Source organism: Brassica napus, chromosome C8, assembly GCF_020379485.1.
Source record: "Brassica napus cultivar Da-Ae chromosome C8, Da-Ae, whole genome shotgun sequence".
Classification (NCBI taxonomy): domain Eukaryota; kingdom Viridiplantae; phylum Streptophyta; class Magnoliopsida; order Brassicales; family Brassicaceae; genus Brassica; species Brassica napus.
In genome coordinates this window covers 34,772,400-34,788,075 of record NC_063451.1, presented here as the reverse complement: position 1 = coordinate 34,788,075, position 15,676 = coordinate 34,772,400, and the positions used below count along the sequence as shown (strand labels likewise).

At 38.8% G+C, this 15,676-nt stretch overlaps 2 protein-coding genes and 1 pseudogene across 2 annotated transcripts; all 3 read left to right on the top strand.

Annotated features, from left to right (window-relative positions):
• Window positions 1-174: 174 nt before the first annotated feature.
• On the top strand, window positions 175-2,920 carry LOC106398289 (annotated as a pseudogene).
• Window positions 2,921-7,989: 5,069 nt separating this feature from the next.
• LOC106399360 (CASP-like protein ARALYDRAFT_485429) lies at window positions 7,990-9,497 on the top strand. Its single transcript, XM_013839842.3, has 4 exons — window positions 7,990-8,140; window positions 8,241-8,386; window positions 8,931-9,063; window positions 9,148-9,497. Exons 2-4 carry the CDS (start codon window positions 8,256-8,258, stop codon window positions 9,346-9,348), a joined length of 465 nt encoding a protein of 154 aa, XP_013695296.1. The 5' UTR covers window positions 7,990-8,140; window positions 8,241-8,255; the 3' UTR covers window positions 9,349-9,497.
• Window positions 9,498-14,182: 4,685 nt separating this feature from the next.
• Window positions 14,183-15,667, top strand: LOC106398292 (putative F-box/LRR-repeat protein 23). Its single transcript, XM_013838872.3, has 2 exons — window positions 14,183-14,911; window positions 14,998-15,667. The coding sequence occupies exons 1-2, from the start codon at window positions 14,601-14,603 to the stop codon at window positions 15,455-15,457; spliced, it is 771 nt and encodes a 256-aa protein (XP_013694326.3). The 5' UTR covers window positions 14,183-14,600; the 3' UTR covers window positions 15,458-15,667.
• Window positions 15,668-15,676: the final 9 nt, after the last annotated feature.

Below are 15,676 nucleotides of genomic sequence, written 5' to 3'. Positions count from 1 at the left end.
CTTAAATTTTCTGTTTATTTATCCAATCGATAATTACAATTGTTTAGTTATAAAAATTGTCGAGTATTATTCAAAACGTTACATTGGTTGAATTATGTACACCATGTATTGAATGTTACCTAAGTGCAGATTTTTTCGTTTCAAGTTCTTTTTTTGCTCTAATATTACGCGATAATGGATGTTTAGTTTCGAAGCTTGATCAGATAATTGTAAACTGGAAGAAAAAAACTGATATGGTGTCTAAATATTAAATTGGTAGTAGTAGGGATACTAATTTAATGATAAGCATATAAATGTTCGGATTATTGAGGAAGTGATCATAGAAAAAAGTTGGACATTTAGTCAAACAGAACACCTTGACTAACAAAGCTTTGAATAGGAAGCAGGTTCCAATAGCTTCCGGAGAAAACATTGATTTTCGCTAGTTTTAGATTGAAAAAGTATGCATATATCCACCTCAGGCCTTATTATCTCGCGACCAAACAATATTTAATCCTTGAATAGTCCTGTGAAAAATTCGAACTTCGTCCAACTGATCTTAAACAAAATAAACTATCTCCTCTGATCATCACTCAGACATCCGAGACTTGTCAGATTGTCACTAAACACACCCACTTTACCAAAAGGCCTTTGTTTTTGTTGGATGAGGTGTTTCATCTTATCTTACTTCTGAGGATTGAATTCATAGACATATAGATAAATCCATTTATCAGTTGCAACATGCAAACTTACAATACCTGTAGGTTTAGTTGTTTATTCTTTATGAAGATTAAACCTAGGTTTTTAAATATATATTTCGGGAAATAAAGGTAGCAAGTGCGGAGGGGCCACCAAAGAGGCTAACGTACGACGAGATAAAGAGCAATACCTACATGGAGGTCAAGGGGACTACAGACTACTAGTACCGCGAACCAGTGTCTGACTATTGACAGTGTCTCTTCATACATTTTCGTTTAAATCTGGTAAGTATACCGGCAAGAAATTTTGCTCTGAGCCTACTTTCTTCACCGCGTCAGGGCAGGTAGCGTCAGTATGAACATCCCACCGGATTTTAAAAACACCAAGCTCATGACCTGCCTCACTTACACACTCGATGACGAGATCGAAGGACCATTCGAGGTTCGTCTTCAGTCACTCAAAAAGTTTCAATTTTTGGTGTTGCTGCTTCTCCCGCAATAAACAGACTGGTCAAATTGAAATGTTCATTTAACAGGTTGGTTCTGATGGAAGCGTGATCCTCAAGGAAGAAGATGAGATCGGTTAAGCAGCAGTCACATTACAGCTTCTGTGAGGGGAACGCGTGCCGTTTCTCTTCACAGTGAAACAGCTCGAGGCTTCAGGCAAACCCAACAACGACAGTGGCAAGTTCTTTGTTCCTTCGTACCCTTAGGGTCGTGGTGGATCCACTGGGTACGGTAATACAGTTGCTTTGCTTGGCGGAGGCAGAGGTGACGAGGAAGTTCTGTCGAAGGAGAACGTCAAGAACACGGCCGCTTCTGTGGAAGAGAGGTCACTTGAAGATCACAAAGAGCAAACCGGAGACAGGGGAAGTGATCGAAGTGTTCGAGAGTCTTTAACCGCCCAATACTAACTTGGGTGCTAAGTTACCAAAAGACGTGGAGATCCAAGGGGTTTGGTATGGTCAGATTGAGTCACTTTTTGATTTTAAAACTCTAGTTAAACACTTAACCTGTATCGAAACTTTTTTTTTTTTTTTTTTTGTAACTTAACTGTATCGAAACTTCACCTTTATATTAATGAAAGTGCTCGATAAATATATAAATTTTGATATATTATGTTTCAGTAAATCAATCTCTAGTTTCAAATTTTTACCAAAAAAAAAGAAAAAAATCTCTACTTACAAAACTCACACGCGAGTAACCAAATTTAAGCAAAAAAAAAAAAAAAAAACTCGCACGCGGGTTTAATGAACCGTAAGAAATGGAACATGGGTTTGAGGCTTTGAGCGAGACAACGAAGAATGAGTTACGTATTGGTTACACGTTATGATGTCATGAAAATTGGAAGTTGTTAAAATTTTGAAAATATCTTGTCAATTATTTTCCTTTAATTATACAAAAATAAGTTTAGGTGCATTCGAGTTGGGTGTGATGGTATGTTTCAGTATTATAGATGACCATGATTAATATATTTTGTATTTTCTTTAATTAATTCGAAGTTGACTAAGTTTTTAATATGATTTTATGGTTGGACTACGTTTGTTGATGGATAGGAACTAGCGCATAAAGCCATAAAAAGTGTCAATTCTGGTTAATATATTTATAGATAAGAAAGTATTTTAAAAAGAAAGTTATACGTTTGGTGGCTGATTGAGAGCAGTCCTACAAAAAATATTCAATGTACAACACAAGTAGTACTTAGCATATAATAAGCATCAACAGTTATTCAAAATCAGACAATTTGTTTCCATCTATTGCTTGATAAATATTTACATTTAATGGAAAGACATACATATTTTTCAACAATAAAAACTAAATAACATTGAGAAAAAAGGTCAAAAATATATAAAATAATGGAAAAAACAAGTTGCTTTTTCTGCGACATTACGTGCGATTAGGATTATCCTTCGTCGATGCCGTCACCGGGCCTCTCCCCTAAGGACGAGAACCTTCTCCCTCCTTCCTTCTTACTAACAAATGGCTACCCCCGCGTCTAATGAGTCGATTCACGTTCCTCTGTCTCTTTCGATTCACACTCTTCAGCCTTTTTCGGAAAAGGAAGTCCGAGCTATCGACTCTCAAATTTAAGTCAAGCTCCAGATTCTTTCAACTCCGACAGTGGTTCCAACTTCCTCTGCTCCAACGTACGCCGAAAGATTCAAAGCGTCTCTCAGAAACCTCAGAAATATTTCAGCTCCGACTTACCTCGAAGATGGAACTCCGGTGGTGCAAGCTCCTCCGGCCGGCTTACTCCAAGCGTCGGAGATGTGGAAAGACCATTTAGTGGCTCATTTCCACAGCCGTAGACCTCGCCCGACAAAAATCATCGCTGATTTGAACCCAGTGTGGGGAAAATTTGGTAACATCACTGTTCGCACTTTGACTAATACTAGTTGCCTCATCTACATTCCCTCAGTGCAAACTAGGGAGTGGGTGCTACAGGTGGGGTATTGGCAAGTGGATCATCGTGCCTTCTCGGTTTATCAGTGGTCAGCAGAAAGGAATTTCCAAGAACAATAACTCAGAACGGCCCCTACCTGGGCTGTTTTAAAGAGCGTACCTCCGCAGATGTATTCTCTTGACGGGATTAGTGTGGTGGCTAGTGCGATTGGTGAGCCCCTCCACACTGAGAAGGCTAGACTAGATCCTTATCATTTTGGTGATACTAAGGTCAAGATCGAAATAACCTTGGATAATGATCCTCCGAAGCTTGTTGAGGTGAGGGATATTCAAGGAAATTCTGTTAGAATCAAAGTAGATTATCCAAGTCTTCCGCCTAAGTGTTTAAACTGCGGAAAGTATGGGCATCCACTGAATCGTTGCCTTAAACCTTTGATCAAAAGGAAGAAGGCTTATGTTCAAGAGACCTCTAATCAGGTCCGTATGGTATCTACTTCTACAAAGATAAGTCTAAACTCAGATAAGGTGGAAACTGAAGAAATAAGTGAGGTAAATCAATCAGCTCAGCTTGAGACTCAGGAGAAGCCAAGCAAAAATAAGAAATCAAAAAGAAGAAGTCAAAAAGAAGAGGAAGATCAAGCTCTCGTGCAAAAAGCTTGGAGGTTGCTTTGCCCCCTGATTCAGCCGAAGCCGAGGGTAACATTATACCTTCTCAACACAAAGATTCTTCAGCTGATGTGGTGGATACTATTGTCTCTCCTCTGCTCACTGAGACTTAAGTTGTAACTCGTGTTCATGGAATAGTTGAGATCACTTCTAAAGGGAAAGAAGTTGATGAGTCTGATAAGCTCTTGGATGAAGAAGCTGAGGTTGAAGAGATACAAGATCAACATGATTTTGATCCTGGTGATGATGACCGACTGTGGTTTAAGCACCCTAAGGCGGTCCGCCGAGCTTTGAGACAGAGAGCACTCTGGAAGGCCTCTCAGCTAAAGATGCCTCCTAAAAATGATTTCGCATTTCAGACTTCAAAACATGTATATATGAAGATTTTTGCTTGGAATGTTAGAGGTTAAAATCATCCTAATCGTCAGAGAACTATTTGGAGTTGGTTAAATAATATGGGTTCCTCAGTAGGAGCGTTTTTGGAAACCCATGTAAGTGAAGAGAATGCGGCACAAGTTGCTGCTGGATGTTTACAAGGATTGTGTTTTGATACAAATTATTTAGAGGTAGCAGGAGGTAGAATCTGGATTGTATGGGACCCTACTTTATCGGTGGTGGTTTTTCAGAAGTCAGCGCAGATGGTAGTATGCGGTATCTTTGATCTGGATACACAAACTTCTTTGACAGTGGGGTTTGTGTATGCTTTTAACACTGAAGTTCAGCGGAGGCGCCTATGGGATGAGTTAAAAGAAATTTCTCATCATCACCTGGTGAGAAACAATCACTTTCTTATCCTTGGCGACTTCAATCAAATTTTGCCAGCTTCTGAATACTTCTCGATTCTTCCGTATGACTTGCCTGAGAGAGGAATTGATGAATTTCAAGTCAGCTTGGTTCAATGTGATTTAGAAGATCTTGAAACTCAGGGTATCTTCTTAACTTGGTCAAATAATAGAAAATAAGATCCAATTATTCGAAAGCTTGATAGAGCCTTAGGAAATGAAACTTGGAGGGAAGTGTTTCCAGATGTTGTTGCTCAATTTGAGGCCCTTGGAGAGTCTGATCACGCCTTGTGTATAGTTGACTTGCTAACGGTGACAGAGATCAGAAAGGTCAGCTTCAAATATTTATCTTTTCTTTCAACCCACCCACAATTTGTGGAGTAAGTTACAACCGTTTGGCAGGAAGAAATTGCGGTCGGCTCGGAATTATTCTCGTTGGAATAAAGGTTAAAAGCTGTTAAGCAGGCATGTAGGAGGCTTAACAAAATTGGTTTTGGAAATATTCAACAGAAAACAAAACTTGTCATGGAGGAGCTTCAAGAGATCCAAAGTTAACTACTAGTTACGCCTTCAGATTCCCTATTCTGGCGCGAGTTTGTAGTACGCAAAAAATAGAGATTGTTGGATTCTGCCCTTCAGATTTTCTTCAAAGCTAAGTCAAGAATAAGATGGCTCAGAGATTGGGATTCCAATACAAAGTTTTTCTTCAAGGCAGTTTTAGCTCATCAAGCTAGGAATGCAATAAGATATTTTATCGATGGGAATGACATCAAAGTTACAAACAAGGCGCAAATGAAGGACATGGTGGTATCTTACTTCCAACACTTATTAAGTTCAGTCTCGGTGGATATTTCTCCTCCCACAATGAGTGAACTGAAGATTTTGATGAGGTACAGCTGCCAAGCTCTCTTTTTGAGAAGTTGTGTGCAGTCCCAATCGAAGATGAGATCAGATCAACATTGTTGTCCATACCAAAAAGCAAGCCTCCAGGACCAGATGGGTTTCCTGCTGAATTTTTTTGGGAAGCGTAATCAGTGGTTGGAGCTGATGTACTCGCAGCTGTTAAAGAGTTCTCTGTAGGAGGAAAAATGTTGTAGAAATTTAATGCTACAACCATTGCTCCAATTCCTAAGATTGTGGGTGCTGATAAGCTAAGCCTCTTCAGACCATTCTCCTTATGCTCTACTATCTACAAAGTGATAGCAAGAATCCTAAAGAAAAAAATCAAGCTCTTTATCGATGAAGTAGTTCAAAGGAATCAAGTGGGGTTCATGGAAAGAAGATTGCTCAGCGAGAATGTCCTTCTAGCTTCGGAGTTGGTAACAGATTTTCATGTCGAGGGACGTATCTCTCGTGGCTGTTTGAAGATTGATCTTGCAAAGGCTTACGATAACCTTAGTTGGGATTTTATTCTTAATTTACTCAGGGCCATTGATCTCCCGGAGAAGCTGGTTGGATGGATCAAAGAGTGCGTTGTGACAACCTCATATAGTGTGGTAGTAAACAGAGAGCTCCATTGCTACTAAAGGACTCCGACAAGGAGACCCCATATCCTCCTTGTTGTTTGTTCTTGCTATGGACGTCCCGTCGAAGATGTTGGATCAAGGAGTGTTAAATAACAGATTCAGACCTCACCCATCTTGTGAAGCTCCACTTATCACCCACTTGAGCTTTGCGGATGATGTATTGGTTTTTTTGATGGATCAGAGGAGTCTTTGGCAGGAATCCTGGAAATTTTGGAAGAATTCAAACAAATTTCAGGGCTCAGTATAAACAGAGACAAAATAGAACTTATGATTGATGGTGGGAGTCACTCTCGTTGTCTGGAAATGGCTGAGAATTTGGGAATAAAGCAAGGAGCGCTTCCGGTCAGATATCTAGGTGTGCCCCTCTCCTCCAAAACAAATGAGAAAGTCGGATTTTAGGCCATTACTCGAAAAGATTGAAGCTCGTTTTAACTCCTGGACAGTGAAGCATCTGTCTTTTGCAGGCCAGTTTCAGCTAATACAAGCGGTAATTTACTCAACCATTTCTTTCTGGACGTCCATTTTCATTCTCCCAAACGAATGTATAAGGATTCTAGAAAGAATGTGCAATGCTTTTTTGTGGCAAGGAGCTCCGCAATCTGCTAAGGGGGCTAAGATAAGTTGGATCTCGGTTTGTACACCTAAGAATGAAGGTGGTCTAGGGCTGAAGAGGTTGGAAGATTGGAATCAATTTTTGGCTTTGAAGTTGATCTGGTTACTTTTTGCAGCTGGTGGTTCTCTCTGAGTTTCGTGGATGAGACAGAACAAGATCTGCACAAATTTTTTTTGAGAACTCACTCCTCGTAGAGGAGATGACTGGATTTGGAAGAGACTGTGCAAACTAATAAGGGTTTCTAGACCATTCGTAGTATGCGAAGTGGGCTCCGGAATCACAACAATATTTTGGTTTGATAATTGGACAGACCTTGGACCTTTGATTCATCTCACTGGCGAGAGAGGTCTGATGGTCTCGGGTCTGTCTAGGGAGGCGAAAGTTGCAGAGGCTTTGGTGAATGGTGAGTGGTGGCTTAGTGCTTACCGTAGCAGGAATGCTATAATCACCTTGCTTGGGCAATGTCTTCCCTTGCCCACACCGATTATACAATCATCTGATGATGATACGTATTTGTGGAAGACGGGTGAGGCTCCTCCTTCAACAACATTCTCCACAGCAAAAACGTGGCTCACACTACATCAACCAAACCTGCCGGTCTATTGGCATGATCAAGTTTGGTTCAAAGGGAGATACCAAAGCATGCTTTTATTTCTTGGATTGTGGTAAGAAATCGAATGTCAACTCGAGACAGGTTACGTAGATGGGGAACTAATGTACCTCTGGATTGTCTCTTATGCTCGGGGAGTGAGGAATCGAGGCAGCATTTGTTCTTCGACTGCAGTTATAGCTCTGAGGTATGGTCTTTCTTCTGTTCACGCCTGCATCTCTCGCCTCCAAACTTGTTTGAGGATTGCTTGAGATGGATGAAAGACCCGACTACAGATGATAAGAAACTACTCATTATAAGACTAATCTTTCAAATTGTCATCTATGTGGTTTGGAAGGAGAGAAACTCAAGACTTTACACAAGATTGTGCAGACCGGGTCAGATGATCATTCATGACATAAAACAAACTCTCTGACTACGCTTGGACCCACTCTCTCGAAGCATCATGATAAACTCTTCATCAGCTTCAACTCCTCTTGGTTATTGGTTAAACATTTTTTAGGGCACTTTTTGGAGTTTCTGTATTCTTTTTTGGAAGTATTTTTGTAAAATTAGAGAATTTCCAATCCCATTGCAAAATAAAAACTTCAAAATAGAGTGGAAAATACAGTCATGAACAAACAAAAAAGGCATTACTCCATGGATTCGGTTTATAACAGAATTGTAATCGTTACTTTCTTGAAAAGTTAATGAAACGGAGTTAAAAAAAAAAACATTGAGAAAAAAAAAACTAAATAACACATATTTATATTGCCCATTATAAATTAAAAAACGTTAGTAGTTTATGAAGTAATTAATTTTTGTAAAACATCAAAGCAAAAAGAGAATAAAGGGAAAACAGAGTACAGTTGGCGTCGCCACAGGTATGGATGAATAAAGGTTTTTTTTTTTTTTTTTCTTTCTGGCTACGAATTTTCCAGGAAAATGAGTTGAATTGATGCTTCTTCTTTTTGCTATGTGGAGAGAGAGAGCAGGGGGATGGAGCATGTGCCGGGATCGTTTGGCACCAGCGCCAGTTTTGCTCTCCGTTTCGGCCAAATCATCTTCTCATCCGCTTCTCTCATCTTCATGTGTTTGGATTACGACTTCTATGACTTCACTACCTTCTGGTAATACCCTACACGTTTCCCTCAAGTTCTTGTTCGATCATGGTAAGAGGTTCTGTACTATTGTCCTGCGACTTTCTGGGTTCTGAAAATTTCTTGAATCGATGGAAAGATGATTCTGAGAAACCAAAGATGTGAAATTTTGACAAGGGTTTCTCTCTGTTTTGTATTATCGACACATAACTGTTGGAAATTCTGAATTTTGATCACACTATTGAGGATACGGTTTGGTCTCTGTTCGTGGTTTTGATCACACAATTGAGAGAACAGGGTTTGGTCTCTGTTTGTGATTTTGATTAAGAATTTGAGGATAGGGTTTGGTCTCTGTTCGTGGTTTTGATCAAACATTTGAGGATAGGGTTTGGTCTCTGTTCGTTGTATTTATCAAATTAAACATAAGAGGATAGATAGGGTTTGGTTCCATGATCTCTGATGTTTGGTTAGTGGTTGCACTTGTTTTGGTGAGATTGTGAAAGACTGTTGTATTAAACAAACTCTCTTTGCATATTCATTCATAAAATATTTGATTTTTGATATTTTCTTGAAGCTATTTGACGACTGTGATGGCTTTCGTAACTCCATGGAGCATCTCACTTGCACTGGCCGATACATACTCTGTTTTACTCAAACAACTTCCTCATGAACCAAGACTTCTATCCATGGTTCTCGCCGGTGATACCGTAAGCAAAAAAAAAAAAGAGTGCTTTATTAATCTTCCTAATGTATAGCTGCGTATTGTAATATCGTTATTCTTTGTAACTCAGGTAATGTCGTTTCTTTCACTGGGTGGGGCATGTGGTGTAGCCAGTGCAACCCAGCTGCTTTCGTCTTTGGGTGCACCCATCTGCGGCGATAACCTCTGTAGCCAATACCAAGTCTCGGCTACATTGGCTTTCTTGTGTTGGTTTCTGTTACTTGCTTCGGCTCTTTTCAATCTTTGGAGTTTACCTTCGTTATTATACTGACAGGGCTTATATGTATAGATAGGAATCATAATAACAATCATAGAACATGAATGTACATTTCATTTACTCAAGAACATGTTCTGTGTTGACAAAAAAGGAAGAAGAACATGTTCCGTTAATGTGAAGTAAATTATCCCAGCTTTAATATACACACGTTATAAATAAAAACTAAGTCGTGTACTTAGAGCACTATTATCGCTGTCTCCACCGCATGTATCTTAGCTTTATTGTGACTTAAAAGAAAATGAAAAATACAAAACACGGAAGGCGCGTATCTTAATCTGGTTCCGCAAGGAACATATCTTATGGGACACCTGTCGAAACATGAGTGGGTGGAGGAGAGGTTTGGTCTTTCGACCTTCTCGACTTCTCGACTTCTCTCTCTCGAATCATCTCCTCGACGAAAGCTTTTCTCTCTCGATTCTTCTTCTGGGTGGCTCTGATCTTCTCCACGACGTCTTTTTCGGTGGCTTTTGTCGGCGACCTCTCTCGTCGGCTTCTATCTCTCTCGATTCCTCTCGCCGACGAAACGCTTTCGACTTCGCTCTATCGATTCCTCTCGTCGGTGGCTCTGCTCTTCTCCGCGACGTCTCCCTTGGTGGTTCTTGTCGGCGACCTCTCTTTCGGTGGCTTTCCTTGACGGCGACGGACCTCTATCTGTGTGGCTGTCTTCAAATCGAAAGGTAAAGTGTGTTGTTTATGCATGTCTTAGATGATGCGTGTTCTTGTTCTGATCAGTTTTGCATGTCTTTTAATTTGTTTGTCTGTTCGATTTTGTCTCTCTGTGGCTCTCCTCGACGGTGACGGACTTCTACTCTACTCGATGGCTCTCCTCCAATCGAAAGGTAAAGCTTCTGATTCATGTTCTTCAAGCTTTAATTTTTTGATTTGTTTGTGCTGTTTCTTTCAGTTTTGTTTCTCTTGATTAATTTTTTTTTCTGTATTTGATCAGGGTTTAATCCAGATGTAAACGTTGTCTCTTGATTTGTTCTCTCTTTGTTCTGTGTTAGTGAGCCGCAACTGATCTTGTCTAAATGGATAGGTTTAGCTTCTGGTCTGAATAGAATCGAGGCTAATTAATGGTGTGGTTAGTGTTAGGTTATGGTTAGGTAGAAATCAATGGTGTAATGATGAATGTGTTAGAAGTAAATGCACTCAGTTTGGTTGGTTGTGATCTATGCATTGGTACTACACTACTACTCATCATGTCTATTAAAATGTTTCCTTCTCCTCTTTCTTCAAACCATGTTCTTCCCCTCTCACTTCTTCACCATTGTTCTTTTATTTATTTTTTGCTTGAGCGTGCTTTGGACATGGATTCTAATCCATTTAATAGCCAAACAAAGTATTTCCTTTGGTAACTATGAAGATAGTAGTACACTATCTTCATCTCAAGTTTCTTCTCTAGACACTGATGATGTTGGTGAGCGTCGGGAACGAAGGAAGTGGACGCCCACGGATGATATTGTGTTGATCAGAGCAAAGATCCAGTGGTTGGCAACGAGCAAAAATCAGGCTCCTTCTGGAAGAGAATTGCAACTTACTTTGGGGCAAGTCCAAAGCTTGCTGGCTGCAAACAGAGGGAAGCTAGTCATTGTAAGCAACGGTGGCACAAGATGAACGACTTGGTTTGCAAGTTCTGTAGGTGTTATGAAGCCGCAACTAGAGAGAAAACTAGCGGATGCAATGAGAATGATGTCCTCAAAAGAGCTCATGAAATATTCTACAACAACCACAAGAAGAAATTCACTCTTGAGCATGCTTGGAATGAGTTGCAGAACGACTAGAAGTGGTGTGACCTTTCCACTGCTAAAAACGATGGAGGCTCTAAGAAGAGGAAGTGTGATGACGGTGCAGATTCATCAAGCTCTCAAGCTACTAAAACCAAGCGTCCCGCAGGTGTGAAGGCTGCAAAGGCCCGTGGTAAGAAGACTATGGCAGAGGAGAATGCGCTGAATGAGTTTCAGAGAATGTGGGACATTAAACAGTAAGACTTGGCAATGAAGGAGAGGTTGTCGAAGATGAGTTTACTTGACTCTCTTATTGCAAAAAAAGAACCTCTAGCTGACTATGAAGAAGCCCTCAAGAAGAAGCTCATCAATGACTTAATGTCTAGTTAGTTTTAAGGTCGCAAGGTCGTGTTGTTTCTGTTTCAAGTTCTTGTGATTTTTCTGTTTCTGTTTCATGTTTCATGTTTCATGTTTCATGTTTCAAGTTCTTCTGCTTTGTCTTGTTCTGTTTCAGTAATGAGAATGATATGCTTCATGTTGTTCTGTTTCATGTTTCAAGTTCTTGTACGTGATGTATGTTGTTCTCTTTCTGTTTCATGTTCATGTTCTTGCTTATGGTTATTGATTCATGTTATTGTTTGTTTCAGGTTTGGACTCTCTTGCAACTCTCTTGTCACAGACTCTCTTGTACGAATTTGACTCTTGCAACACACAAGTTTTGGGAGCATCCGTGTAGGCATCTGTACTCTCTTGTCACATGTCTTGTATTCTAATGTCACAGATTGTCTTGTATTCTCATGTCACTTGTCTTTTACTCTCTTGTTTTGTAATGTCACGGACTTTGTTGTTATGAAACTTGTATAAATGAAAATGTATTGACAAGTTCACAAGATCAGACTTTATTTTTCCTTCTCAAGTCCATCTCTAGTTCACAAGTACAAACGTTCTTCTTCCTTCTCAAGTCCATTTCAAGTTACTCATGTTCAAACTATTTATGTAAACACAAGATCAAACGTTTTTCTTCCTTCTCAAGTCCATTGCAAGTTACTCATGTTCAAAATATTTATCTAACTCTTCTTTCTATTTTTCTCTTTAATCACAACACTCTTGCTTTACTCATCTTTTCTCTTTAATCACCATATATGGCTTCTTCTTCTCAAAATATTTTAGAGGATTCAATTGATGATACATTTGATCAACCTTTTGATCAAACATTTCAGAATTTTACCATTCATGGTGATCAAGAAGAACAAAGGAAAAAAAGAAAAAAAAAACGAGCTTATATCGAAAGAAATCGTGAAAAAGGTCATGTACGTTTATGGAATGATTATTTCAGTGAAACTCCAATGTATCCTGAAATTTTTTTTCCAACGACGTTTTAGAATGAACAAGACATTGTTCATGCACATTGTTGATCGTATCTCCAACGAAATTCACTTCTTTCGCCCAAAGAAAGATGGTCTTGGAAGGGTTGGTCTCTCATCACTCCAAAGGTGTACATCAGCCATTCGTGTCTTGGCATATGGTAGTGCGGCTGACACGGTCGACGAATACCTCTGGCTCGGTGAAACTACAACTCGTTCATGTTTGGAAAATTTTGTGGAATGAATAATATATTTATTCGGCGATTAATACCTGAGAAGATCAATACCGGCTGATCTTCAATGTCTACTTGATATTGGAGAGCATTGTGGATTTCCCGGGATGATTGGAAGTATCGACTGTATGCACTGGGAATTGAAGAATTGTCCCACCACTTGGAAAAATCAATATTCACGTGGTTCGAGAAAACCCACAATCGTTTTAGAGGCGGTTGCTTCGTATGATCTATGGATATGACATGCGTTTTTTGGACCTCCAGGTACCTTATATGATATCAATGTTCTTGATCGCTCACATGTTTTTGATGACGTAATTAATGGTCAAGCTCTGCAAGTCACATACTCTGTGAATGGAAGAGAGTACCATGTGGCTTACTATCTCACCGATGATATTTATCCGAAATGGGCAACTTTTATCCAATCCATTCAAATACCGCAAGGTCCGAAAGCGGTTTTATTTGCTCAACATCAAGAAGCTGTCCAAAAAGATGTCGAGCGTGCTTTTGGAGTCTTTCAAGCTCGCTTTGCCATTGTTAAAAATCCTGCACTTTTTGGGATAAAGTCAAAATTGGGAAGATTATGAGAGCATGCATCATCCTCCATAATATGATAGTGGAAGACGAACGAGATGGATACACTCAATTTGATGTTTCAGAGTTCCAACAAGCCAAGGACAACAGAAGTTCACATGTGGATCTCATGTATACTACAAATATCCCTACAAATATCGTCAATATGATGGGTGCTCGAACAAGAATTCATGATAGACAAATGCATCAACAACTCAAAGATGATTTGGTTGAACATATATGGCGTAAATTTGGACGTGATGAAGACAACAACTGAGCTCTGATGTTTCTTTCAAATTATTCTCGTTTATTTTTAATCTATGTTTTTATGTTTTTTTTTTAAATTTATGTTTAAAATGTAATCTTTTTACTATGTTTTATTTTTATTTTTTAAATAAAATAATGTTTAATATTTTTTTTTAAAAACCCGTAATTAAGAGACTACCATTGGAGCACAAAAAAGAGGGTGTCTCTTTACTAAGTCTTTTAACTAACAATCAATATTTAAAAAGTCATTAAGAGACCTAAGTATATGGGTTAATGATGTTCTTACTACTTAGGCCTGAGCATTTTTTGTAACTGAACCCAAAAATCCAAATTTGAACCTAAAATCTGAATATGTAATCTTTAAAAAATATTTGAATGAACTCCGAAGTGTGGTTTTTCGGATTACAAGTGTATTAACCTAATTCGCCACAAATCCAAATGAATATCTTAAAAAAAATCTAAAATTCTAAAAAAGACAAACTCAAATATCTGAAAATAGTTTTTGAAACATAATTAAATAATTCAAATATCCAATTTTATATCTATTTTGATGTGATATTAAAATGTAATTGAATATGAAGTATTATTAACTAAATCTGAAATAAATTTAGATTCAAAATAAATCATATACCAAGTCATACAAATTAAAAAAAAAAAAATTTGAAGTATAATTAATCAAATATAACTCGAACATATATAAAATTCGAATGAAGCTTAAGAGGCTTAGCCGAAAAATAAACTATTCCATAGGCATACAAATTTTTTTTATAAATGATTATTTCATTTATAAATGATTTAGGATGATTAGTACAGTCTTTTCTATCACAAAAGACATTTATGAAAGTATTAATCATTTAAAAGTAAATTTGGAAATGGTATCAAGTTTATATGGTAAAATTAGTATTCCTTTATTTTAACATATAAAGCTCATATATTAACCAATGAATGCGTTATATAAGCCTATGCCCATTAGATTATATTGTTAATGAGAAGATTATATTATCCGCTATTGCTCGAACTGTGACGTCTCTCTTCTTCTTGGCTGTTGCGATCGGTTTCTTTCTCCTCGTTCTTGCTTCCCGGCGATGACGAAAGACGGAAGATACTGGGCGGGGCTTCCGCCGGAACTAACATGGTCGATATTGAGCCATTTTGGCACGGTGGATATACTGGAAAAGGCTCAGAAAGTGTGCAAATCGTGGCATAGCGTCTGTAAAGAACCTTCGATGTGGCGGAAGATTAATATGCACAACGACTTGGGATTCATGGACTTTTTGACCAGGTCTCGTCACGTTGCCATGTGTCGCAACGCTGTTGATCGTAGCCAGGGCGGTTTGGTTGAGATTGACATTTGGTATTTCGGTACTGATTCTCTCCTGAATCACATCGCCGATAGGTACGTAGTTTCGATTGATTCTACGATGGCTATATGTTTCTTGTTGGTATCTTGGTGTACTTAGAAGTTAGAACAATTACTTGCAGCTCAAGGAACCTGAGAACCCTAAGAATCGCAATGTGTCATGAAGTAAACGATGGGCTTCTCCAAGCAGCTGGGAAACTTCCGTTTCTTGAAGAACTCGACATTTCATACTGTTCATTTGAAGAGGAGACTCTGAAAGCTGTAGGCAAGTCTTTTCCAAATCTTAAGACATTGAAGCTAAACTACCCTGTGCTTAGTTATAGTGATGATGAGTTTGCCATAGCGATTGCTGGAAGCATGCCGGAACTACGCAACCTCCAACTTTCTGGGAACCCATATATGAGCAACAGGGGTTTGCGAGCTATTCTCGACGGCTGTCTTCACCTGGAACATCTCGATTTACGCGAGTGTTGGAGACTTGACCTTGTTGGGGACCTAGAGAAGCTATGCGCGGAGAGAATCAGAGTTTTGAGACGCCCAGGTGACCCAACCTCTGGTCCTCATCATATGTTTTGGTTATAGATGTGATATTAGTACTTTTCAATGCTCTTAAGATCTTGGACAACCAGATAGATACTTGCAAAATTTCGTTTCTGGAAAGTTATGATGATTGTTTGTTGTTGTATCAACTTACTGTTGAAAGTTGGCGACTTTGAAGTTTGAACTACTGTATTATCACATATCTTAAAAAGGTTTTCCATTTTTTTTGTTTGAAAAAAAAAAACAAACTTCCATTTTTTT